Genomic DNA, 20,337 nt, shown 5'->3' with positions numbered 1-20,337 from the left:
TTTGCATCCGGGAAAATATGATGCAGTATCATAGCAACTACAATGATATAAGTTTTAATGAGGAACGGAGGGTATATATTGTCCCCTTTAGTGTGCCATGTATAAAAAGGTCTTCCAATAGTAATATTTTGTTGTCCCAAATTTGTTGGGCACAATTTACAAAGCATGGAACATGGTTGGCTTTCCAAAAATACTGAACCCCACCTAATTGTGGTTGCTCTCAGTTTGCTAGAGTTGGTGGAATGCTCTAATGTCCTCAACAAGGTTAAATAAAGCTTTCTTGCCATGGGAATCGACTCAGCTGCAGTTCCCACAATTGCTTCTGTTGCTTCTCTTTCGATGTTGTTCATGTAAAAAAAAATAAAATAGTGCAATCATTATGAAAATGAGGATGAACGAGGAGAAAATTTGAATTATATTAAATGATTTAATTGAAAATCCATGTAAAATTTTGAGAAAGAAAAGTGAGGGATGGTCTTCGTCGTCATGTAAAAAGAAAACAAAAATATGAATTAAAACGTAGAGTCAACTTGACAAGTAATGGGTTGGGCTGGTTTGGGCCCGATCAGCCCCTTCGTTTTCCATTCATAAACCGTCTCAATCTGAACAGATAGATCATCCGACTCTGAGTGATCAGATCAGTGAAAGGGTAAAGAGGAGCAAAATGAGTGCAGTAGGGACGCAGCAACTGCATAACGTGTTCGTTTACGGAATTCTCATGGCGGAGGACGTTGTTCCGGTTCTCTTAAAGCGCGTTCCTCAGTCCTCTCTGGCTTATCCTATATGGCTAGTCCGTCTCCGTCTGTGATAATCGATACGTAATTAGCTACATTTCCTTTTCTTTTCCGTTTTAGGTAGACTCATGTTTTGAACAATCCTGTGTGGTGTGCTATTGAGAACAAGTTTCTAATGGAATCTTATAGCGGGATCTTTTATCAGGGAACTCGGATAACGGAATATCCTCTGTAGAAAGTGATTCTTATATGTATTTAACATACTTTTTGGATAGAAATTGGAGTCTCCATCCCAGGAGCGTGGGGTTTTATCGTCATGAATTATATTCACTTCACATTTGGAGCGCCTAAGCCTATTCTCTAGTGTGTTTTCACGCCAATCGTCCTTATCTGTGACATCTATTCTCTCTATCCGTCTTGTCTTCGTCAATTGGAGAATATCATTAGAAGAACTGCCAGGTACTTTCCTTTCCGGATACTACCGTGCTTGTTACATGTATGATTAATTTCATACGTTTAGAATTTGTAGGCGATTTTGAGTTCTACTGGTATGTTCTCAAGTCTATGGCGTCGATGGGTTATTTGAAGAAGACCCAGATGGTTTATGTAGCAAATATTGGTGTCTCATACTTCCTAAACAAGGATGAGCAAAATAAATTCTTTTTTTTTTGCATATATTCCTGGTCCCTTAGTTGTTCCATCTTATCAACCCATAATCTGCAAGTTGTTGCTTCATGTTAGACCCTTGTCAGCCCTTGGAATCCTTACTTTTATGCAGCTGAAGCTCCTTCAGTGAAGTCTAATTGTTGAAATAGTTCCTAGTTTTTTGGGGCATTTTGAAATGGTTGGACTTGTTCTGTGAGGTGTTTGTAGAAATGGACTGATGGAGTTCCAGAATATAGAACCAGATTCATTTAGGACGGCCTTGTAGGGGAAGTAGTATTAGGAAAAGAAGTGAAGAACCCTGTGGATTCTAAAGTTCTGAGCTTTGTATGAAATTCTCCAAATACAGGACCAATGTACCCTCTACAGTGCTTTCTCTGGTACAAAGTGGAATACAATTCCAGAATATTTCAATCTTTAAGAATAAACTGATCTTGAAGTCTTGAAAAGAAAGCATCCCTACCTTTTAGACCTTTTAAATAGAGACAAAGAATGAATGAGAGGATACTGATTTTTCATGGGTTTTTTTTTCCCTGGATTTCTTGTGAATATTAGTCACTATCCTGAGGCCTTATTCTTTTCTCTCTTGACCAAGGAAGCTCTGGTAGAAGCACATAGAACAGGAGAAGAGTTGGACAAGAGTAAAGTTCTGAAATGGGAGGACTAGGTGATCCAGCCATTTGCATTGATAGCGATATTGCTGCCATCTTGGCTACTCAAGGGGTTGAATTCCTTCTCTCTGGTGAAGGCAAGGTAGTCTCCAAGGCAAACTTTTATTTTTTCGTCTTTGCGATAATTTATATCACATATATTGTTGGAGTTTTCATATGTTTCAGTTTGGTTTCTGAGAGCATAGTATATTGGGTGTTATTGAACTGAAGTAAAATACACTGTCTTGGTCCTGAACATAGGTGCCCTTATCCTCGTGTGATGGAAAGACAATTTGTCTCTTCTTCTCAGCAAACTGGTGCAGGCCCTGTAGAACTTTCTGCCCTCAGTTGGTTCAGCTTTATAATACCTTAAATACTAAGGGTAAGAACCTTGAGATTATTTTCGTCTCCTTCGACCATGACGAGAATGGATTCAAGGAACACTTCAAGCCCATGCCATGGCTAGCGGTTCCATTTGCGACAAACTTGCATAAACGATTAAGCGGCATGTATCATGTTGATCGGATTCCATCCTTGATTTCGTTAAGTTTGGATGGATTATCAGTCGGAGAGGATCTTATTGGCTTGATTGAAGACTACGGTGACGAAGCATTCCCCTTCACCAAGCAGAGAAAGGAGGAATTGAAGGCTGCTGATGATGCAAAATGCCAAGGTGGAAAACTGGAGGACCTTTTGGCGCACAAAGGAAGAAATTATGTTATATCTATGGATGCTAAAAAGGTTATTAACCAACTGTAGCTTTGTAGAAGTTGTCATTACATGAATTATTAATGCCTGCATTTTGGACGTTCACTTATTTGGTTTTTTTAAATCAGTTGCAGATAGCAGTATCGGAACTCGTTGATAGGACAATTGGCCTTTATTTTGGTGGACATTGGTGTCCACCCAGCCGCTCTTTCACAAAGCAACTTATAGAAGCTTACAATGACCTCAAGACGTCAACATCCACGGAACAATTCTTTGAAATCGTCTTTGTCTCTACTGATAGAGATTGTAAGGAATTTGATCTAAATCTTAGTAGCATGCCATGGCTTGCAATTCCATACGAAGACAGGACCAGACAAGATCTTTGCAGGATCTTCAATGTGAAGGGAATTCCAGCTTTAGTTATTGTCGGACCAGATGGGAAGACCATTACCACAAACGGGAAGTCCATGATCGCATTGTACGGTGCCAAGGCTTACCCATTTACAGAATCCAGGATTGCAAGCTTGGAAGGAGCCTTGAGGAAAGAAGGCGAGGCATTGCCTCCCCAAGTGAAGGATATAAAGCATGAACATATACTGAAGTTGGACATGGCTAAAGCTTATGTCTGTGACTCTTGTCGAAAGCAAGGAAAGTTCTGTGCATTCTCTTGTGATGTCTGCGACTATGACCTTCACCCTTCTTGCGTTGAACCCACGTCCTAAAGAATTATATCAAAAATACTGAGTATAAGTTCTGCAGCTTAGTATACGTCTCCCTTTGGAGAGGGATTAGTTCTGAATTGCATGCAACTTCATTATATATTTATATATTGCATCTTGATTATGTTTTTTTTTGTAAAACCTTTGCTTGGCACCATTGTTGGACAAGCATGTATGTTTACAATGGTTGGCAAAAAAGACAAAAAATAATAGTATTATCTATATAAATAAGATAAATAAATTGCTCTTTTTTTTTGGGTTTTGGAGGTCGAACACCTGATTAAGTGCCTATTATGGGGGCTCGTTCTTTTTTCTTTTGGGAGAGAGAAGTCAACGGAGAATTCCAAGGAAACTCACAGGTTTGAAGCAGCCAAACATGGAGAAAGAACTTTGAAAAGGGACAAACTTTGAGGAAATGCAGTCGAGGTATTTTCTTCTACTACTACTTATTTTTGTGAGGCTAAAAAGAATGACAAATAGTTAGCGGTCTTTCTTGTCTCTCTTGGCCCCTGGGAGAGAGATGAGAAGATCAAACAAAAGAGCACTATCGTCAAAAAATATTATCTTTCGGCAAAGCTAAACACCGCAAGTATGTCAACCTTAGCAGGGGCCAAGCGCCTTAAGAGATATTAACATGTTTGGAGTAGGGAAGAGAGGTTGAGAGAGATGTGGATGCCAAAAAACAGTACGGAAAGGAGGGAAGGATCAAGCGGTTTGGTGGCAGTAGCAATAGACAAGGACAAAGGCAGCCAAAATGCTCTGAAATGGGCCGTAGACTGGCCAGACAGTGATTCTCATCCATGTCAACCTCAAATCACCATCTTTTTCTGCCTCACCTTCTCTTTGTGGAGCCCCAAGTACGCAATCACCCAGCTCTCTTCTCTTCCTTTGACTATAAGATAGATATAATCGTAAGATACTTACATGCTATGTCCATGATTGGAAATAAAACAACTAGTAGCCTTCGAAAAGATGCTGGTGGTTTGTTGCTGTTACACCTCTGCAGCACTGCAGAGTCAGTATCTCCGTTGGTTTTTTTCTTCTAAAACAGTTTTTCCTAGTAAAAGCCCGTCCTCCGTACATGAACAAATGCTTCACTGCTGGGGATAGGGATGACAAAAAAAACCGATCCGAGCACTATCCGTAGGGTATCCGATCCGTTTAAAACCTCAAACCGATCCTATAGGTTTTGGAAACGGTTTTGGTTTTGGTTTTCAAACCCATCATGGTTTAGGGTCGGGTTTGGTTTTTGATGCCGGGTTTAGGGTACCCGAACCGTTTAATAAAAATGTCCATTATAGTAATAATATTATAAATCATGTATAAAGGTATACTCTTAGGATACTAAATTATAACATGATAAAACATATTAAAACGTATATATTTATAGAAGCATACTAATAAAACTATAAATTAGACTAATTTGAATTATAAAATCATACTCAATATTAATTTATATAAATATAATCATCAAAGAAAAAAAAAATATTAAAAGTTAAATGGTAAATGGGTACCCGATGTAAACGGTTATGGAACGGTTTCGGGTTTGGAAATTTAAATGGTTTTTTAAATGGTTTTGGAACGGTTTTGGTATAGAGTATCTTAAATGGAAACGGTTTTGGTATTTCCTAATTGGAAGGGTACCCGACCCGTTGCCATCCCTAGCTGGGAAATGCTCATCAGAATTCGTGAGAGAGTTTTGCGACCATTTTATAGATTGATATTTCCGTAAGTTATTAGTCACATGCATTTTGCTCATAAAAAATTCACATCTTTACATTACTGGTGCAGGGCTGAATCAAGTTGCAGATGCCTATAGGGAGAGCACATTTGTATGCAAAGATCCTGATAGCCAAACCAAGGATATGTTCCTTCGCTTTCGTTGTTTCTGTACTCGTAAAGATGTAATCATCAGCTCTTGATTTTCAACAGATATTCGGAACCTATCATCAAATATTCATGCTCTTAACATCTACACTGACATCAGATCCAATGCAAGGATATTGTCCTGGAAGATATAGATGTAGCAAAAGGTTTAATTGAATATGTTAGCCAAACAGCAATCGAGGCTTTAGTAGTTGGTGCCTCATCAAAAACAGGTTTCCTCAGGTATGTTGCTTCTTGCTTAGATATATGATCAAATCAGCCGAAACTGAAACAGGGCCAAAAACTTCAGATATGCATGATACAGTCAATGACATAACATACAGTTTGTCGTGAGCAAATTAACTTTCAAAATCTGTTTGTTTCACTTTATGATTAACAAGTTTGAGCTTTCAAGCGCACTTAGGAAGATACGATAGGACATACATAACCTCTCAGAAACTTCTGCGCACTATCACCAATCAACTTTCCTCAAATGCTTGGAAGAAGAAAACATAAAAGTATCAGTGTAGTAGTTGCTTATATCAAATTTCTTGTGAAATACCACTTTACTTGAACAAACTTTTTCTTCATCAGAAGATTCAAGACCGCGGATATTCCCGGCAGCGTATCAAAAGGTGCTCCGGATTTTTGTTCTGTATATGTTATATCCAAAGGGAAGATCTCATCCATGAGATCTGCATCCAGGCCTGCACCAACCATCTCCCCACTGCGGAACCAACTTCTCAGCACGAAACCACCTCCTCCGCTGGAGACGACTCCTCTCCAAGCTACTAGCACAACTGCACAAGATGTTAGCTTGTCCTTTCCCCTTCACTTCTTCCTGTTCTGGTTAATATTAGTTGTTAATTACCTATTGTTCTCAATGTAATCTAATCCATATTCAGCTGTCGAAAGGCCACCACTTGATCCTCCATGTAAATCAAATGATGAGACAGAATTCTTCAGGTATATAATTTATGAGAACATCAAGTTAACATCTATATGCTTGTTCATTGTTTTATTGAACGGCTAACATAAAAGTCAACATTCTGAGCAGGTCACCATTTACAAGGAAAGGACTCAATGGAAAATCTTACGGGGAACTCTGTATGGCAGATACTGACATAGTGACATATCATTTGTCAGCTCCGGAAGGGCCAGCATTGATCGCATATTCCCAGAGTTTTATGACAACATGGAAACAGTCCAAACGGCAAGGCTGTCAAACATCTCAGATATAGAGAGCAATCACAGCTTTGAGTCAATGCACTATAGACGAAAATCGTTGGATGCGAACTCTCTAACTGAATTCTCATCAATCTCACAGGAAAACGAGAGATCATCTTCTGTATCCCAAGCTATGGTAAAGGCATCCATCTAACTGTTCCAACTAGTTAAATCTTTTACTCTCAAGTTAATGGAATAACATGGAAGCAACTATGAACGTAAGAAATGATAGAACTGAAGATTCTTACAATATTTCTGACAAACTACAGGATGATGTGGAAGCTGAGATGAGGAGGCTGAAGTTGGAACTCAAACAAACAATGGAAATGTATAGTACAGCCTGCAAAGAAGCACCGACTGCAAAACAAAAGGTAATAAGTAACTACATTTGCTTCATGCCTTTGTATTTCCGTAACAACGCACTCAGGAAATGCTCTACAGGCGAGAGAGCTCCATCGCTGGAAATTGGAAGAAGAGCGAAGGCTGGAAGAGGCACTACTGGCTGAGGAAGCTGCATTGGCAATTGCAGAAAAGGAGAAAGCAAAGTCCAAGGCAGCAATTGAGGCTGCTGAAGCAGCTCAACGTATTGCAGAACTGGAAGCACAGAAAAGAATAAATGCAGAAATGAAAGCACTAAAAGAAGCAGAAGACAAGCGAAGGGCATTTGATGCTCTGACACAGTCTGATGTACGGTACAGGAAATACACAATCCAAGAAATCGAAGCTGCAACAGAATTCTTCACGGAGTCCCGTAAGATTGGTGAAGGAGGCTATGGACCTGTATATAAGTGTTATCTAGACCACACACGTGTTGCGATGAAGGTTTTACGACCTGATGCAGCACAAGGAAGGTCACAATTTCAACAAGAGGTATGATCTTGTTGATAACAACATAAACTACCAGAAATATCAGCAACGCGATATGGTTTATCTTTCAAATTGACCTGCTGAGAAAATTTGCAGGTTGAGGTGCTCAGCTGCATACGACATCCTGATATGGTGCTTCTACTGGGAGCCTGTCCAACATCCTAATATGGTGCTTCTCCTGGGAGCCTGTCCAAAGTATGGATGCCTAGTATATGAGTTCATGGCAAATGGAAGCTTGGAAGACTGTCTATTTCGAAGAGGAAACACCCCACCTCTCTCTTGCGAACTCAGGTTCCGAATTGCAGCTGAAATTGGCACTGGCTTGCTGTTTCTCCATCAGACTAAACCAGAACCACTTGTTCACCGTGACCTAAAGTCTGCAAACATCTTACTTGACCGAAACTATGTCAGCAAGATAAGTGATGTTGGTTTGGCTAGGCTAGTTCCTCCATCTGTTGCAGATAGTGTGACACAATAATGTGTGACATCCACAGCAGGCACTTTCTGTTACATAGATCCAGAATACCAGCAAACAGGAATGCTTGGAATAAAGTCTGATGTATACTCCCTTGGAATCATCTTTCTTCAGCTGCTGACAGGCAAACCACCTATGGGCTTGACTCACCATGTTGTAGATGAAAGATAAGGCCAGCGCACCGCATCAGGGCCATTGAAAAGGGGACTTTTGCTCAAATGTTGGATCCTGCCGTGCCTGATTGGCCAGTGGAAGAGGCCTTATCTTTTGCCAAGCTATCTCTCAGCTGTGCAGAGTTAAGGCGGAAAGACAGACCTGATATTGGCAAAGTAGTTTTACCAGAACTCAATAGACTGAGAACACTTGCTGAAGACACAATGCAGTCCATGTCGTTCGTAGGAAGTGCAGGCCTTTCACCTAACCACAGTCAAGTTTCATTGCAGCTTGTAAGTTGATCTTCCATGAACTTAAACCACCTATAAAGCAACTGCATTGATTAGTCTCCCCCCCCCCCCACCCCGAAAAGGGAAAGAAAGAAGAAGAAGAAAAAAGGTGCATGGACGAGTTTGAACTACAGAAACAATTTCCCCTACAAATTATGTAACCAAGTTTAATACATGGTTGTTCTATGCAGAACATCAGGAGCTTGCCTCAGTCTACACAATCTGACGAGTAATAATTGACAGAAGTTTTGTTAAGACGAACATGATAAGAGGAAGACAAGATAAATATTCTTGAAAATTTGATAACCATGGTTTCTGATTTCCAAAGCCGTGTGGGCAGGGTTTTAGTTCCCATTTCAATGTGTACAGAGATTCAAGACAAGCATCACAAGGTTCCACAGCACACTCGTCATTGTTTCTTCCTCTTCTTCTTTCCAAAAGGTCTAAACATGGGAGATATTCAACCATAGGCTAGCAAAAGAGTTCCTTTGTAAATTCGTTGTTAAATAATTCTAGCAATAGGCAGCAATTATCACCAAGAATAGTTGAATAAAGTTCACCCCATTACAAGGACTTGATGGTGCTTTCGTGTTGTTCGGGTGTGGCATCCATGTTTTGTTTAATGAATCTGCATACTTATTTTGAGGGTTTGTTGCAATTTGCCTCCCATCATCTCCAATAAACACTGTAAAATACTAACAATCCTCCCAACATATTTTTCCAACAATAGCAAGATAGTACAAGGCTAAGTTAGATAATTAGCTGCAGAAATATATGGTCAAGTTGATGCCACGGAAATGTTCAATATCTTTCTTTAAAAACAAAAAACACAAAAACAAAAAAAACAGAGATATACCTTGGGGACAGATGCAATTGGACTTCGATGCCTAACAGAAAATCCAACTTTAGCTAAAGATGCTTAAATGAAACAGACTCGGTCAGAAATCAGGCAAAGCTACCAGTGTCACAGCATACCGCAGTCATTCGATAGCATCATCAATAGAAATAGAATCCACATCCTTAATCTAAAAAAGAACAAATTTTGTCCACTTTCAGTAATGCTTCACAGATTTCATTTAAAAGCAAGACAACGTTTATAGTTATAGCCAAAAGCCGGGTAAAATGAAGTTTTAAGGGTAGTTGTCCGCTAAATAAGACCAAGAAATATAGATGAATATGTGCACGGTTGCAAAAATAGTCCTTAACCATCGACCTTCATTCCGATGATCTTATAGTAGCGTACGCTTCAACCGCTATTAAAAAGGAAATGGACAGGTACCTACCTGGCTACCTCTCACACAGAGAGGAAGAAGGATATAAAAGCCAACAAGAAACATGATGTTCACAGCACCATCTATGCAGTTGTATGATGCTTAATGTAAAAAGCAGAAAGATACACAGGAACAGCCCTTAAAACCTTGTACACTTTTACAGGCTGACAGCAGCCCCTAAAAGACAGCCAAATATACTACCGCAAAAGGATGAGTTTACATACATGGAAAACAGAGGCTCGTTCAGGTATGTATCCCCTTCCTGTCTTCACCAAGTTGTACATAAAATTCGTAAGGGCCATTCTTCAAGAAAATCTGGAATAAGAAGAACACGAGGAAAAATTTTCATTTCTAAGTTACACAGGTACCGTCCTAGATTTAATTCAAGGTCAATATACGAGTAGAATGCACTAAAAAGGAACAAAATTTAAGACTGAATCATGAGTTATGACAAAGCGCCATTATCGTATTTTTATAGGTAATATCTTCAGAGAAGGCACAGCTAAAATACACTTGTATAATAAAGAAGTTATTTACACATACTTATAACTTACTCACTGCACAGTGCACACACATACTAAACATGTGAGGACTATCATGTCTACAGCACACCTGTCATATTTCCTATTTGCTTATTACGCCTCTTCTTTTGCGACTTTGGGTTTCAAAACTGTCGACTAGATTTCGGGGAAAGGCTTCTATTTTGCCGGAGTCTTCGCAAAGCTTTCTTTAGGTCATTGTCTTCATCTTTTCTCTGCTCTCCACTTGGTTTCTGATACTTTGTTTGTTCCTAGTGAAGTTTTTAATTCTTTGCTATCAAATATATTTTCCAGGAAGAACGCCTTGACCCCTTGACCAATGGTGTTTCTGACAGTCACATTGGATTGGTTGTTGATCGGTGGAAGGAATATCATGGAAATCAGCCAGGTCTGCAAGCAAATATTTCAACTTCGTCTGTTATGAAGCTTAATGCATTGTAACACGTTTGTTTATGCAGGTTAGTGGAGCCAAGAAAAAAGTATCCGACAAGCAATTCCATGACCGGAACAACTGAGAGGTATGTATCCAAGGTTTCAAATTTCACGATGGAAGAAATATCACCGGACCTCTTAGAGCAATCCAGAAAGCTGAGTCCATGATTATGCGGAAGGTGGAAATAGCTGTGGAGAAAGCAATGGAATAGCTTTGCAGTATCCATAACAAAGAACAGATTCTCTATCCTAAACGAAAGCAATAGCAATCCATAACAAACAACAGATTCTCTATCCTAAATGAAAGCAATAGTAATCTTGTAGCTCACTGCTTTCATTCCTTTTAAAAAAGTTATAAATACCAATGCAAATTGGCGTGGCAAGGCTTCAAAATCAACGTGTAAAATGTCTGGCTAACCCATGTAATCTTACTCTTAAAATCAACACAACCTAATATTTTGCAAAGGTTTTAATTTGAAGGGAACGAAAAGCGAGGAAAGATGACAACCACATAACGAAAACAAAGAAGGGAACTCCTCCAAATACATAACACTACAATTTTGGTTTCAATTATACACATTGCTACTTGACTACTACATGCAAAATAAATAAATAAACATTAACAGAATCAAAGCTACCTGCCGCAAGGAGCAAGGTGTCAAATAAAAAATCTCAATGAAGATACGGGATCAGAGATTTTTGAGTTTTGAACATCAAATAAAAAATATCAATGAAGAACGTAGAACCCAAGAGCTGGAACAACAATCATGGGGCAATCCTAAGTGGGTCTCGGGGGAATAATGATGTCTTGCGGATGTTATTCAAACCACAAAATAGCATCACCACACGCTCCAACCCTACCCCAAATCCACCATGTGGCGGTGCACCATATCTGTGAAAGGTAAATTCAAGAATTATATTAAATCATAGACAAATAAATCCAGTTACTTCAGCATTATTGACATATTTAGAGTGCTTGTAAAGAGTGAAAAAAGGAAGATTTCATCTCTGCAATCCGCAAGAATCAGGTAAAATGGTTTTTTTTTCTTTCCCTTCATTCCCTCAGGGTCAAATAGACACGATCACAGCAACTACCCTAAAAGCATCCACCAACACCGAACAAGCTTCTACTCAACAATAATGGCCGATCCACAGCACCACAATCAACTCTGCCCAATAACTGTGGTATAAAATTACTCGGTTGCGATTGTGACACAACCACCATTAGCTGGTTAAGGTAGGGGCAGCTGGAAAATATTAAGCTACCTGAAACTTTCCAACTGTTCCAGGTTCCACACCATTGTCATTTTCTAACAGAACTAACAAAAGAAAGTTTCTAGACCAACAAAATACATTTAAAAAGCGGTGGGATGATAATTATATTGATGTTTTATGTTCATAAATTTTGTTTTTATTTTTAAAAATACTAGTTACACCATTTTTTTATTTTCTTGAATGGATAAAAATTTTATTCAAAATAATCAAAAGGCACCAAGAAGATGCATCAAGATTACACGGAAGCTAAACAAATAGCTTCAAGAAGATTGTTATTAGTACACCAAAGCTTTAAAGTGGAGCAGATATTCTCAACAAGAACAGGTACAGAAGTTTCCAATTTGTCAAAGGTTCTCCAATTCCCTGATAGTCAACAATTTGGAGCAAAAAAAATGATTGGTTTCTTCAATTCATTGGTTCTTTTACTGTATTAAAATTGGCGTCATATCACCTGAACTAAGCTATAAAGAACCGTCGTTAGATGACTAACCTATAAAGACATTATCAATCATGCAGAACTGTAAACAAAATCCATAATAAACAAAAAAGAACAAGATATGGCCCCAGAAACATGAAACAAAAAGACTTAATCACAGTCAGAACTCAAATAGTATGCATTCCCACTCTTTCTCATACATTTTAAACTTTTAGAATTCTTTTTCAAGTGACAGTTTTTCAGGAGAACCATCACAACAATATGAACAGCGCTTCTGAAGAGTAGAAGTAGATTAAAGAAGTAAATCTAACAGAGTAACCACTCCATCAGGAGTTGCTGCTTTTGGTAGTATGAGTGGGAATACTGTAAGATATAAGTACCTGAAAGAATCAAGATACGTTGATATGGTCGAGACATCAATATCACAAGCCTGTGCACGCTCTGTCAAGAAATCTGGCAAATGGACACGCTGAGCTCCTGAAATTATCTCCTCACCTAAATAAAAAGGACAGACCAATAAACTCCAGTCGATATAGCATGTTATTTATACGGTTATACCCAAGAGATGACAGAATATGCAATATGTCACAGCCACTCAACACCCAGACCTCCACCCCATAAAGGTTGAGAGAGAGAGAGAGAAGAGAGAGGATCTGGATCTAACAGGCAAAAGAGAAAATGGTAATAAGTACCAGACTGGAGCCACAAAAGGAAAATGTATACCAGCTAATACTTCAATACGAGACCTCCCATTAAGTATCTTAAGTTAGGACATGTACAGGAAAGTGTGGTCCGAAAAAAATAATCAACAAAAGAACAATGGAACAACATTCCCCATAATGAATGGGAAGCAAGAGTTCTTCCGAGTGAGGCAAGACATTCAAATATCAATGACCTATCAATAGGAAAAGAATAATTAATCTCGTACCTCGAATAAAAACATCAAATGAGTTACTGTACTTCACATCATCATAGCAAGGCATTGTATAGAATGGCCTGACAGCCAAAGGATAGCGGTGAAGTATGTAGAACTCAGTGCCATACCTACAACCAGAAGCAAAAATGGTTCTCTACATTTACATAATTAAAACATTGAATATTAAATGAAACAGAAACTCAAAGTTAGGCAGTATGTTTACTTCTCAAGAACAAGCTGTCCCAGTTTTCTCTCTGCTTCAGTGTTTAGGTCGTCATACGGGTCAATTTCTACACCTGCATCCTGCAGACACAAAAACCTTCTCACGAAAACCAACAAAAAAGCAAATTATAATAAACAAGCCTTGCAACTTGACCTTCAATCAATATGGCACAATCAATTTCAAAGAGCAAAAACACAAGACTCATTAGATGAAAAAACCAGAGTACCCATACTCCAAAGTCTACAGTTGGCACCAAACTTTTTTTAATGGGAAAAAAATATAAAGTTGGCACCAAATTACAGAGCCATGGGAGCAATGCTGCCGATTTAGGTATAGAGGTCCTTTCAAAATACCACGAGGCTTCTTTTGGTTCCCTTTAGTCACCATATATAAAACAAGAGGAAACGAAACCCTCTTCCTCTAATCTGTTTGCACAGTGCTGATACATATGGTTCCCTTTTCTCACTTGAGCACTTGCCTTAAGACTTTTCTTTTTTCTCATTTTTTTACCAGAACTTATAAAGCATGGATAACTGGATAAGGATATGACATACAAGAGAAGTACAACGCATGATGACAACAAATTCAGATGGTAATGGGCTCATTAACACTTTCTATTTTTCAAAATCAGACTGTTCACAATTATTTTCTAAATTAGAGATGCTATTGAGCAAAACTATTCTCTTACCTTGAGCATTTGAATCCCTTCTTCAAATCGAAGTCGTAGAGTTTGTCTCAAGTACTGTGCATTCAATGAAAGTCAATGATTAGATTCAACATAGGAGGATCTTCAATATCCTTAGCAACTTTAGCAGAGGTACATATATTTGATTCTTGAGCTAGACAAGTACTTGGAAATTCATAATCTCAAATTCACACATGTCAAACACGCTGCATGTCAATAACATTGCAAGTACTTGGAAATTCATAATCTCGATACAATCCAGTACAACCGGGTGCTCATAATCATTACCTTCAACGGCTCAAATGGATATTGCCTCCCTACAGCTTCAAGTTCCTTGTTGCAATTCTCATTCAAAGCGTCAAACATTGTCACAAACAAACGGTCCACCATATCCATCACCTGTATGACAACACTCAGCATCTCAAGACAAAGCTAGAAAAAAATACTCAACTCTCTGGCTCAAGACAAGCAAACCCAATTATCGAATCGTGCCTCAGAGTAGTGATTCTTTATCTCCATTTCAACATCAAGACCTGTGAACTCGCACAAATGCCTGTGTGTGTATGAATCCTCTGCTCTGAAAACAGGACCTATCTCGAAAACACGCCCAAAATCACCACAAATAGCCATCTGCTTGTGAAGCTGGGGTGATTGTGCAAGGCATGCGGGTTTCCCTTTGTAGTCTAGTTTAAAGACTGATGCACCACCTTCACTAGAGCCTGCTATCAATTTAGGTGTATGAATTTCAACAAATCCTTCTGATAGCAAGAATTGCCTAAAGATCTGCAAGTTGATGCAACACATTTAAAATAAGAACATTCAGCTTAGCATTGTTAGATTATTACCAAATGTCGCAAACCTGACAAAACTTAAATACAAAAGGAGAGTCAGAAATCATGATGTAAATACTGGCAATATTAATCACACAAATAAAAATCATAAATGTAAGCAACATTGAAAGGAGTTAGTGTTCCAGCGACGAAAACCTCCAGTATACTGACAGCGCAGAAGTGAAAATGCAGGAAAAATTATTATACAGCATAATGACAACAATGACAATATTAAGGCAAGGAAGGGCAAAAGCAGTAGCATCTATTCCTCGCCCACAGACCAAAAAAAAAGACAGAATAAAATTAATAATTAGGATAATGATAACAATACTATAGGTGATCATGTGGCCTAGTGGTAGAGTTGTATACAATACTAACATTGCCGACTTGAGACTGAATACGGAAAATCCCTTGGTTAGCAGGAGTCCGCATATCAAGAACTCTATAATTTAGGCGTGTATCCTGATTGACACGAACAAGTTGTTCTCCAGCCTGCACCGTTTAAATAAGCAACTAGGTGTGCGTGATACGGACATAAAATAGATCTTTGGCAATGCAATTCAAAAGACAGAAAGAACAAGAATTGTAGTTAATTAAGCAGTACCTACCCACAGCATTGTTGGAGGGAAAGAACAAGGTCAACACACATATACATGTACAAAGAGCGAGGGGCTGAAAAGTACCCCCTCCCCCCTTTTTTTCCATGAACGTGCTTATGTCTCAGATAGATATCTTATTAGTACCTGCAAAGCCCTTTCTATTTCAGTTTCACTTCGTGCAGCATCCTCAATGTTAATAGGCAGGGTTGGAAGAGCCTTGTTAATGCAATATAATTTCCTGACTTTAACTTCTACCTGCCAAAAACCAAAATTTTGCACTTTTAGGACGTAGTGCGCTTTCAATTTATTTATTTAAGTTAATATCTTCATATATACCCAGCAATCCGACACTCTTACGGATTTACCCAATTTAAATTTAATAAAATTCTAGAAATTTTCTGCATGGTTTTCCATTGAGTGGATAGCTAATGTACGCTTCCCACCACAGATTTCATTTGTATCAGACACAAAGTCCATCGAATCACAAGGATGATAGATTTCTTGGAAGCAGATTTATACAAGTTTGAAACCATAGACAATCACGTCAAACAAATGACACGCAAATCTATTCTTGGAATGAAAATAGCTGATACCTGCTGCTGTGTGGTACTCCTGATTGGATCATTGGGGACAGAGACCACTCCTTCGACGTTGACGATCGACTCCCGGCTCAAGCTGGCCACAAACTTCACCATCTGTCGGCTGACCACGTCAGGCTGTGCGGTGACAACGCACTGCACAGTTAAACCTTTCTCTCTGACGACCACAAAGGCTATGTTCTTGCTCACGGGGCGGATTGTCTGGGCTCGGGCCCGAATAAGCACGTGCTGATCCTTAAGTTGTTCCACAAGGGCGCCGACCTCCGTCCATTTTCGAATGTTGACCTCTTCTTTGGACTGCAGGTCGGTGAGCGGGACATAGCCGTAGTTGGCAGCGAGTGGATCGTTATCATCTTCGGCTGATATAGAATAGGTGGCTGTGGCCAACTCCCTTTCCTGCTGACGGCGCAACTTCTCCTGCTTGGCGGCTTCTTTTTTCGCGGCTTTCTTACTGGTTGATTTCGAGGACTCTTCCTCTACTTGTGGGTGCTGGGCACCTGATAGGGGGATCTCCGACGACATTTGCTTTCGAACCAAGAGCAACTTTCTTCCTCTGCAATAACCCTAACAAAGGAACTGCTTTCGGGTCAGTCACTGATGCGCAACACTGCAACAGCATTCGCAGAACTGGTGCCGGGGATAAAAGTAACCATACGCAGGCCCTACTAGTGCAGAACCCCTTGACTCCTGGGCCTTAAATTACATATGACTTGGGCTGAAGTGCTTGGTATGTTAAAAACCCACAGATGACTTACCCGCTGCACCAAACGGTGCAGCCCCGCCAGCGGATCCGGATCCGCTGTGTAAAAGAAGCTCTGTGGGATCCACAGTACAATAACAAGATTTAACATTTTTATTTTTTTTAAAACGTGGGACCCATTGCACATATAAAAACATAAATTTGTTTTACTTAACATTTTTTAATCTCGTATAACATAAAAAAATAATTTATATTTTTAAAAGTATTTATGAGAAAGATTTTGTTGTCAACATCCGTTATCAGGCGAGGGATGATTTCTGGCCGTCTTGCTAATTGACTTCTTTGCTGAACCGGGATTGGAAGTGGGATATTTATATTCTTTCCCTCTCGATCTCTTCTCTGGATCTCACTGTCGAGTTCTCTTCCGAGCTCATTTATCGAACAGTCGCGACCTACTTTGATTCAAAAGAAAGGCGAAGGGTTTGGCAACAAGCAAACGGCTTTCTATCATAGTTGCAAGGGTTCAAAACCTTAACTACTTAAGTACCAAAGGCTGCTTTCGGTCGGTTTCATAAGGGGGCTGTTCACTACAAGCTATCCGCGCTGTCTTAGATTGAACGGCAATAAGATAAGTCGACGTTCAATCTCTAAGGCGGGTTTTCGCTGAGAACTGAATAGTGTTCGTGTCAAAAGGTGAACAACGCCCTAGCTTCTAGAGTTCGCTGCTTTTCCCAGGCCGGAGAATTATACTGCTCGCCTTTGTTTGGTATATTCATTCAGTACCAATACAAACTACAACTACACAAAAGTGGAAGGGCCACTATAAAAGCTAGAAGTAGCCAGCCTATAAGTAGTCATTAAATTTCAGATTTCACCTCGACCATCAATAGGTTTAGCCAGGGCATTTATAACACTACCCAAATAAGCCTCACTCACTGGTATCTGAGCAATTCTTCCTATTGCTTTTACAGAGCCTCCCTCTTCTATCATTAAACCATCACCCATTAATACAACACCAACATTATTTGATTCCAAATTAAGAGCAATGCAGATTGTACCCTCTTCAAATTCTACTAATTCACCCGCCATTACTTCATCAAGACCATAAATACGAGCGATGCCGTCGCCTACTTGAAGTACAGTACCGATATTTACAATCTTTACTTCTCTATTATATTGTTCAATACGTTCACGGATAATATTACTAATTTCGTCAGCTCGAATGGTTACCATGAGTACTTAATTATTATTTTTTTATTCAAAAAAAAAATAAATAATGCCTACAATACAAGGACTAATTAGTTAGTTCTTTCATTGGGGTTAGGGATAATCAGGCTCGAACTGATGACTTCCACCACGTCAAGGTGACACTCTACCGCTGAGTTTTATCCCTTCCTTTGTGACCGGACCTCTATTTTGAGGTCCTAATACTATCTAATTAGGAGGTTCTAGTGCTTATAGTAATTCATTTGTGTTTAAATAAAGTAATTTTACCCTTATACATGTTTCCCGTTGGTTCTGCAGGAAATCGGGCTTAAATGACTGAATTGGGCAAGTTGGAGCACTTTTTGGGCACTTTTTGCTGTGAGGTGTCGGGACTTAGATTATGAAGATATTCTTGAAGACAACAAGCTCTAACGGTACACTAATCTATGGCCGAGATTGAATTGTTTTGAATTATGAATGGATTGGATTACAACAAGACTTGAAGGGTTAAGATGATCATTTAAAGGTGAATCCAATGGTTGTGCATAAGACAACATTCTTGCTTGCAATTTTTGACTTAAAAGAAGATCTTACTTGATTTTTGGAGTCAAAGATGGCTGCAAGTTGCTACACATTTAAAAGGAAATTGTTGGAGATACCAATGCCAAGATTTGGTGCAAGTTTGATCAAATGGTCAAAGATGACAAAATTGTTGGAGATACCAAGGTCAAGATTTGGTGCAAGTTTAATCAAATGGTCAAAGATGGCTGCAAGTGCACATGACAACTCAAATCTTGCAAAGCTAGACTTGGAAAATAATGCAAGTGCAACGGCTACATATTGCAAGATTGAGATTTAATGATCTATTCATTCAATGGCCAAGATTTGCACATGTAATTGAAGGTCGAGATTTGAAGATGGAAAAAGATCCAATGGTGGAAATCACAAGAGCTTGGAATCAGACCTTGTTCGGGCAAGTTGGAGCACTTTTTGGACACCCGTCCGGACACCTACGGCGAATCTGTAATTTTCTGCACCGAAATTTCAAGGGCATTTGGGGTAAATCATGTATGTAACCAATGGGAAACGATTTTATAAGGGTAGTTAGGTATTTTCTATTGAAAAAAAGAGAAGAAAACCCTAAGATTTGGTTGGCTTCCATATTATTCATTGACTTCTCCAAGAGGAAGCCACCATAGGAGTTGTGTAGATCTAGTTTCTCTCTCTAAGTTTTCTTTGTTGTTTTTGGTGCCTTCTCTTGATTTTGTATAAACTCTGATTTAGATGACAATAGATTGGATGTTTATTGCAACAATCATGAGTGGGTAGTTCTCTTCTCTAGTTTCTAATCCCGAAAGGTGGATGCAAGGTTTCGATTACTCAAGGTATGTTCAAAGAATCGTAGCTTCGATTCTTCTCTTTTAATTTCGTGATAGTTGTGTGAGTGGATATATGAGAATGACATATTTGATTGTATTCTTGGATTGTCTAGTCTAGGGATTGCATCTAATGTGTTTGATTGAGAATTGTTAAACCCATTGCATGATTTCCTTAATTAATTGAGTTTTCCATTGCATAGCTATTAATTATGTGTATTGATGACGGAGTTTTGGGTTAATTTAGGAATGTGCATGGGAGAGTTATGGTTAATTGATCTTTGAGTGTGAAACTAGGGTGTTAGCCAAGCCGAGCCCCAAGGGGGAACATTAATCCATAATATTAGGTGTTTATCCCTTTGCGTTCATCGTAGATTAAGAGACCCGATGGCCTACATGTATGAATTGAAGTCTTATATCCCAATTCTCTTTGCATATGCATGATTGATAGTATCACACAATGCATTGTGTATGGTTGTGTGTGTTTGCAATGATACCTTGAGTATGAGAACCGAGTAACCACCGGGACGGATTAGAGACTAGGTTTTTAATTAATTGTTTTAAATCCAATTTGTGCTTACTTTGATTACAAAATCGATCATGCTACCGAGTCATTCGGCCCATTTCTTTTACTTGCATTTATTTGATATTCATTGTGTTTATTAGTGTTAGCTAGTCATTTGCATATCATTCACTTCAAATTTGCATTGCTTCCTCGTGGATCGATACCGAACTCACCGGTTTATTACTTGACGATACCCTACACTTGGGGTAAGTACACACACACTTTGGTGTCGGTCACTTTGCCCCCCATCGAGAAATAGAACTGACTCATTCTAAGGCAAAGGGTTGATAAACTCAACGCCATTATTCTTGAACAATCGAACAACTTGGAGTC

The 20,337-nt window shown here is 39.1% G+C and overlaps 3 protein-coding genes and 1 pseudogene across 5 annotated transcripts; 2 read left to right on the top strand and 2 right to left on the bottom strand.

Moving 5' to 3' along the window:
- The first annotated feature begins 615 nt into the window (after positions 1 to 615).
- LOC119996224 (probable nucleoredoxin 3) lies at positions 616 to 3,729 on the top strand. Of its 3 annotated transcripts, none has more exons than XM_038842781.1 (4): positions 616 to 1,193; positions 1,997 to 2,150; positions 2,309 to 2,788; positions 2,884 to 3,729. In XM_038842781.1, exons 2-4 carry the CDS (start codon positions 2,052 to 2,054, stop codon positions 3,475 to 3,477), a joined length of 1,173 nt encoding a protein of 390 aa, XP_038698709.1. In that variant the 5' UTR covers positions 616 to 1,193; positions 1,997 to 2,051; the 3' UTR covers positions 3,478 to 3,729. The 3 variants fall into 3 exon arrangements, with proteins under 3 accessions (XP_038698709.1, XP_038698710.1, XP_038698711.1); XM_038842782.1 differs by having other exon boundaries at positions 1,994 to 2,150; XM_038842783.1 differs by having other exon boundaries at positions 617 to 1,193; positions 2,890 to 3,729.
- A 180-nt stretch (positions 3,730 to 3,909) lies between these two features.
- LOC119996037 lies at positions 3,910 to 10,971 on the top strand (annotated as a pseudogene).
- A 166-nt stretch (positions 10,972 to 11,137) lies between these two features.
- Positions 11,138 to 16,833, bottom strand: LOC119996223 (aspartate--tRNA ligase 2, cytoplasmic-like). Its single transcript, XM_038842779.1, has 10 exons — positions 16,152 to 16,833; positions 15,703 to 15,813; positions 15,338 to 15,451; positions 14,622 to 14,912; positions 14,418 to 14,528; positions 14,133 to 14,186; positions 13,445 to 13,524; positions 13,234 to 13,349; positions 12,686 to 12,800; positions 11,138 to 11,486 (listed from the first exon to the last, which is right to left on the bottom strand). Exons 1-10 carry the CDS (start codon positions 16,677 to 16,679, stop codon positions 11,360 to 11,362), a joined length of 1,647 nt encoding a protein of 548 aa, XP_038698707.1. The 5' UTR covers positions 16,680 to 16,833; the 3' UTR covers positions 11,138 to 11,359.
- Positions 16,834 to 17,721: 888 nt separating this feature from the next.
- On the bottom strand, positions 17,722 to 18,090 carry LOC119995836 (ATP synthase subunit alpha, chloroplastic-like). The gene has a single exon (XM_038842291.1). It carries the CDS (start codon positions 18,088 to 18,090, stop codon positions 17,722 to 17,724), a length of 369 nt encoding a protein of 122 aa, XP_038698219.1.
- Positions 18,091 to 20,337: the final 2,247 nt, after the last annotated feature.

Source organism: Tripterygium wilfordii, chromosome 4 (genome assembly GCF_013401445.1).
Source record: "Tripterygium wilfordii isolate XIE 37 chromosome 4, ASM1340144v1, whole genome shotgun sequence".
NCBI classification, from domain to species: Eukaryota; Viridiplantae; Streptophyta; class Magnoliopsida; order Celastrales; family Celastraceae; genus Tripterygium; species Tripterygium wilfordii.
This window is presented reverse-complemented; position numbering and strand designations above follow the sequence as displayed.

Excerpts from the sequence above, each read along its gene's own strand:
- LOC119996224 (XM_038842781.1), top strand. The coding sequence starts at position 2,052 with ATGGGAGGACTAGGTGATCCAGCCATTTGCATTGATAGCGATATTGCT. Across the intron at positions 2,151-2,308 it reads TTCTCTCTGGTGAAGGCAAG|GTGCCCTTATCCTCGTGTGA; the intron begins GTAGTCTCCAAG and ends TCCTGAACATAG. Across the intron at positions 2,789-2,883 it reads TATCTATGGATGCTAAAAAG|TTGCAGATAGCAGTATCGGA; the intron begins GTTATTAACCAA and ends TTTTTAAATCAG.
- LOC119996223 (XM_038842779.1), bottom strand. The coding sequence starts at position 16,679 with ATGTCGTCGGAGATCCCCCTATCAGGTGCCCAGCACCCACAAGTAGAG. Across the intron at positions 15,814-16,151 it reads GGAGTACCACACAGCAGCAG|GTAGAAGTTAAAGTCAGGAA; the intron begins GTATCAGCTATT and ends GGTTTTTGGCAG. Across the intron at positions 14,529-14,621 it reads TAAAGAATCACTACTCTGAG|GTGATGGATATGGTGGACCG; the intron begins GCACGATTCGAT and ends GTTGTCATACAG.
- LOC119995836 (XM_038842291.1), bottom strand. The coding sequence starts at position 18,090 with ATGGTAACCATTCGAGCTGACGAAATTAGTAATATTATCCGTGAACGT.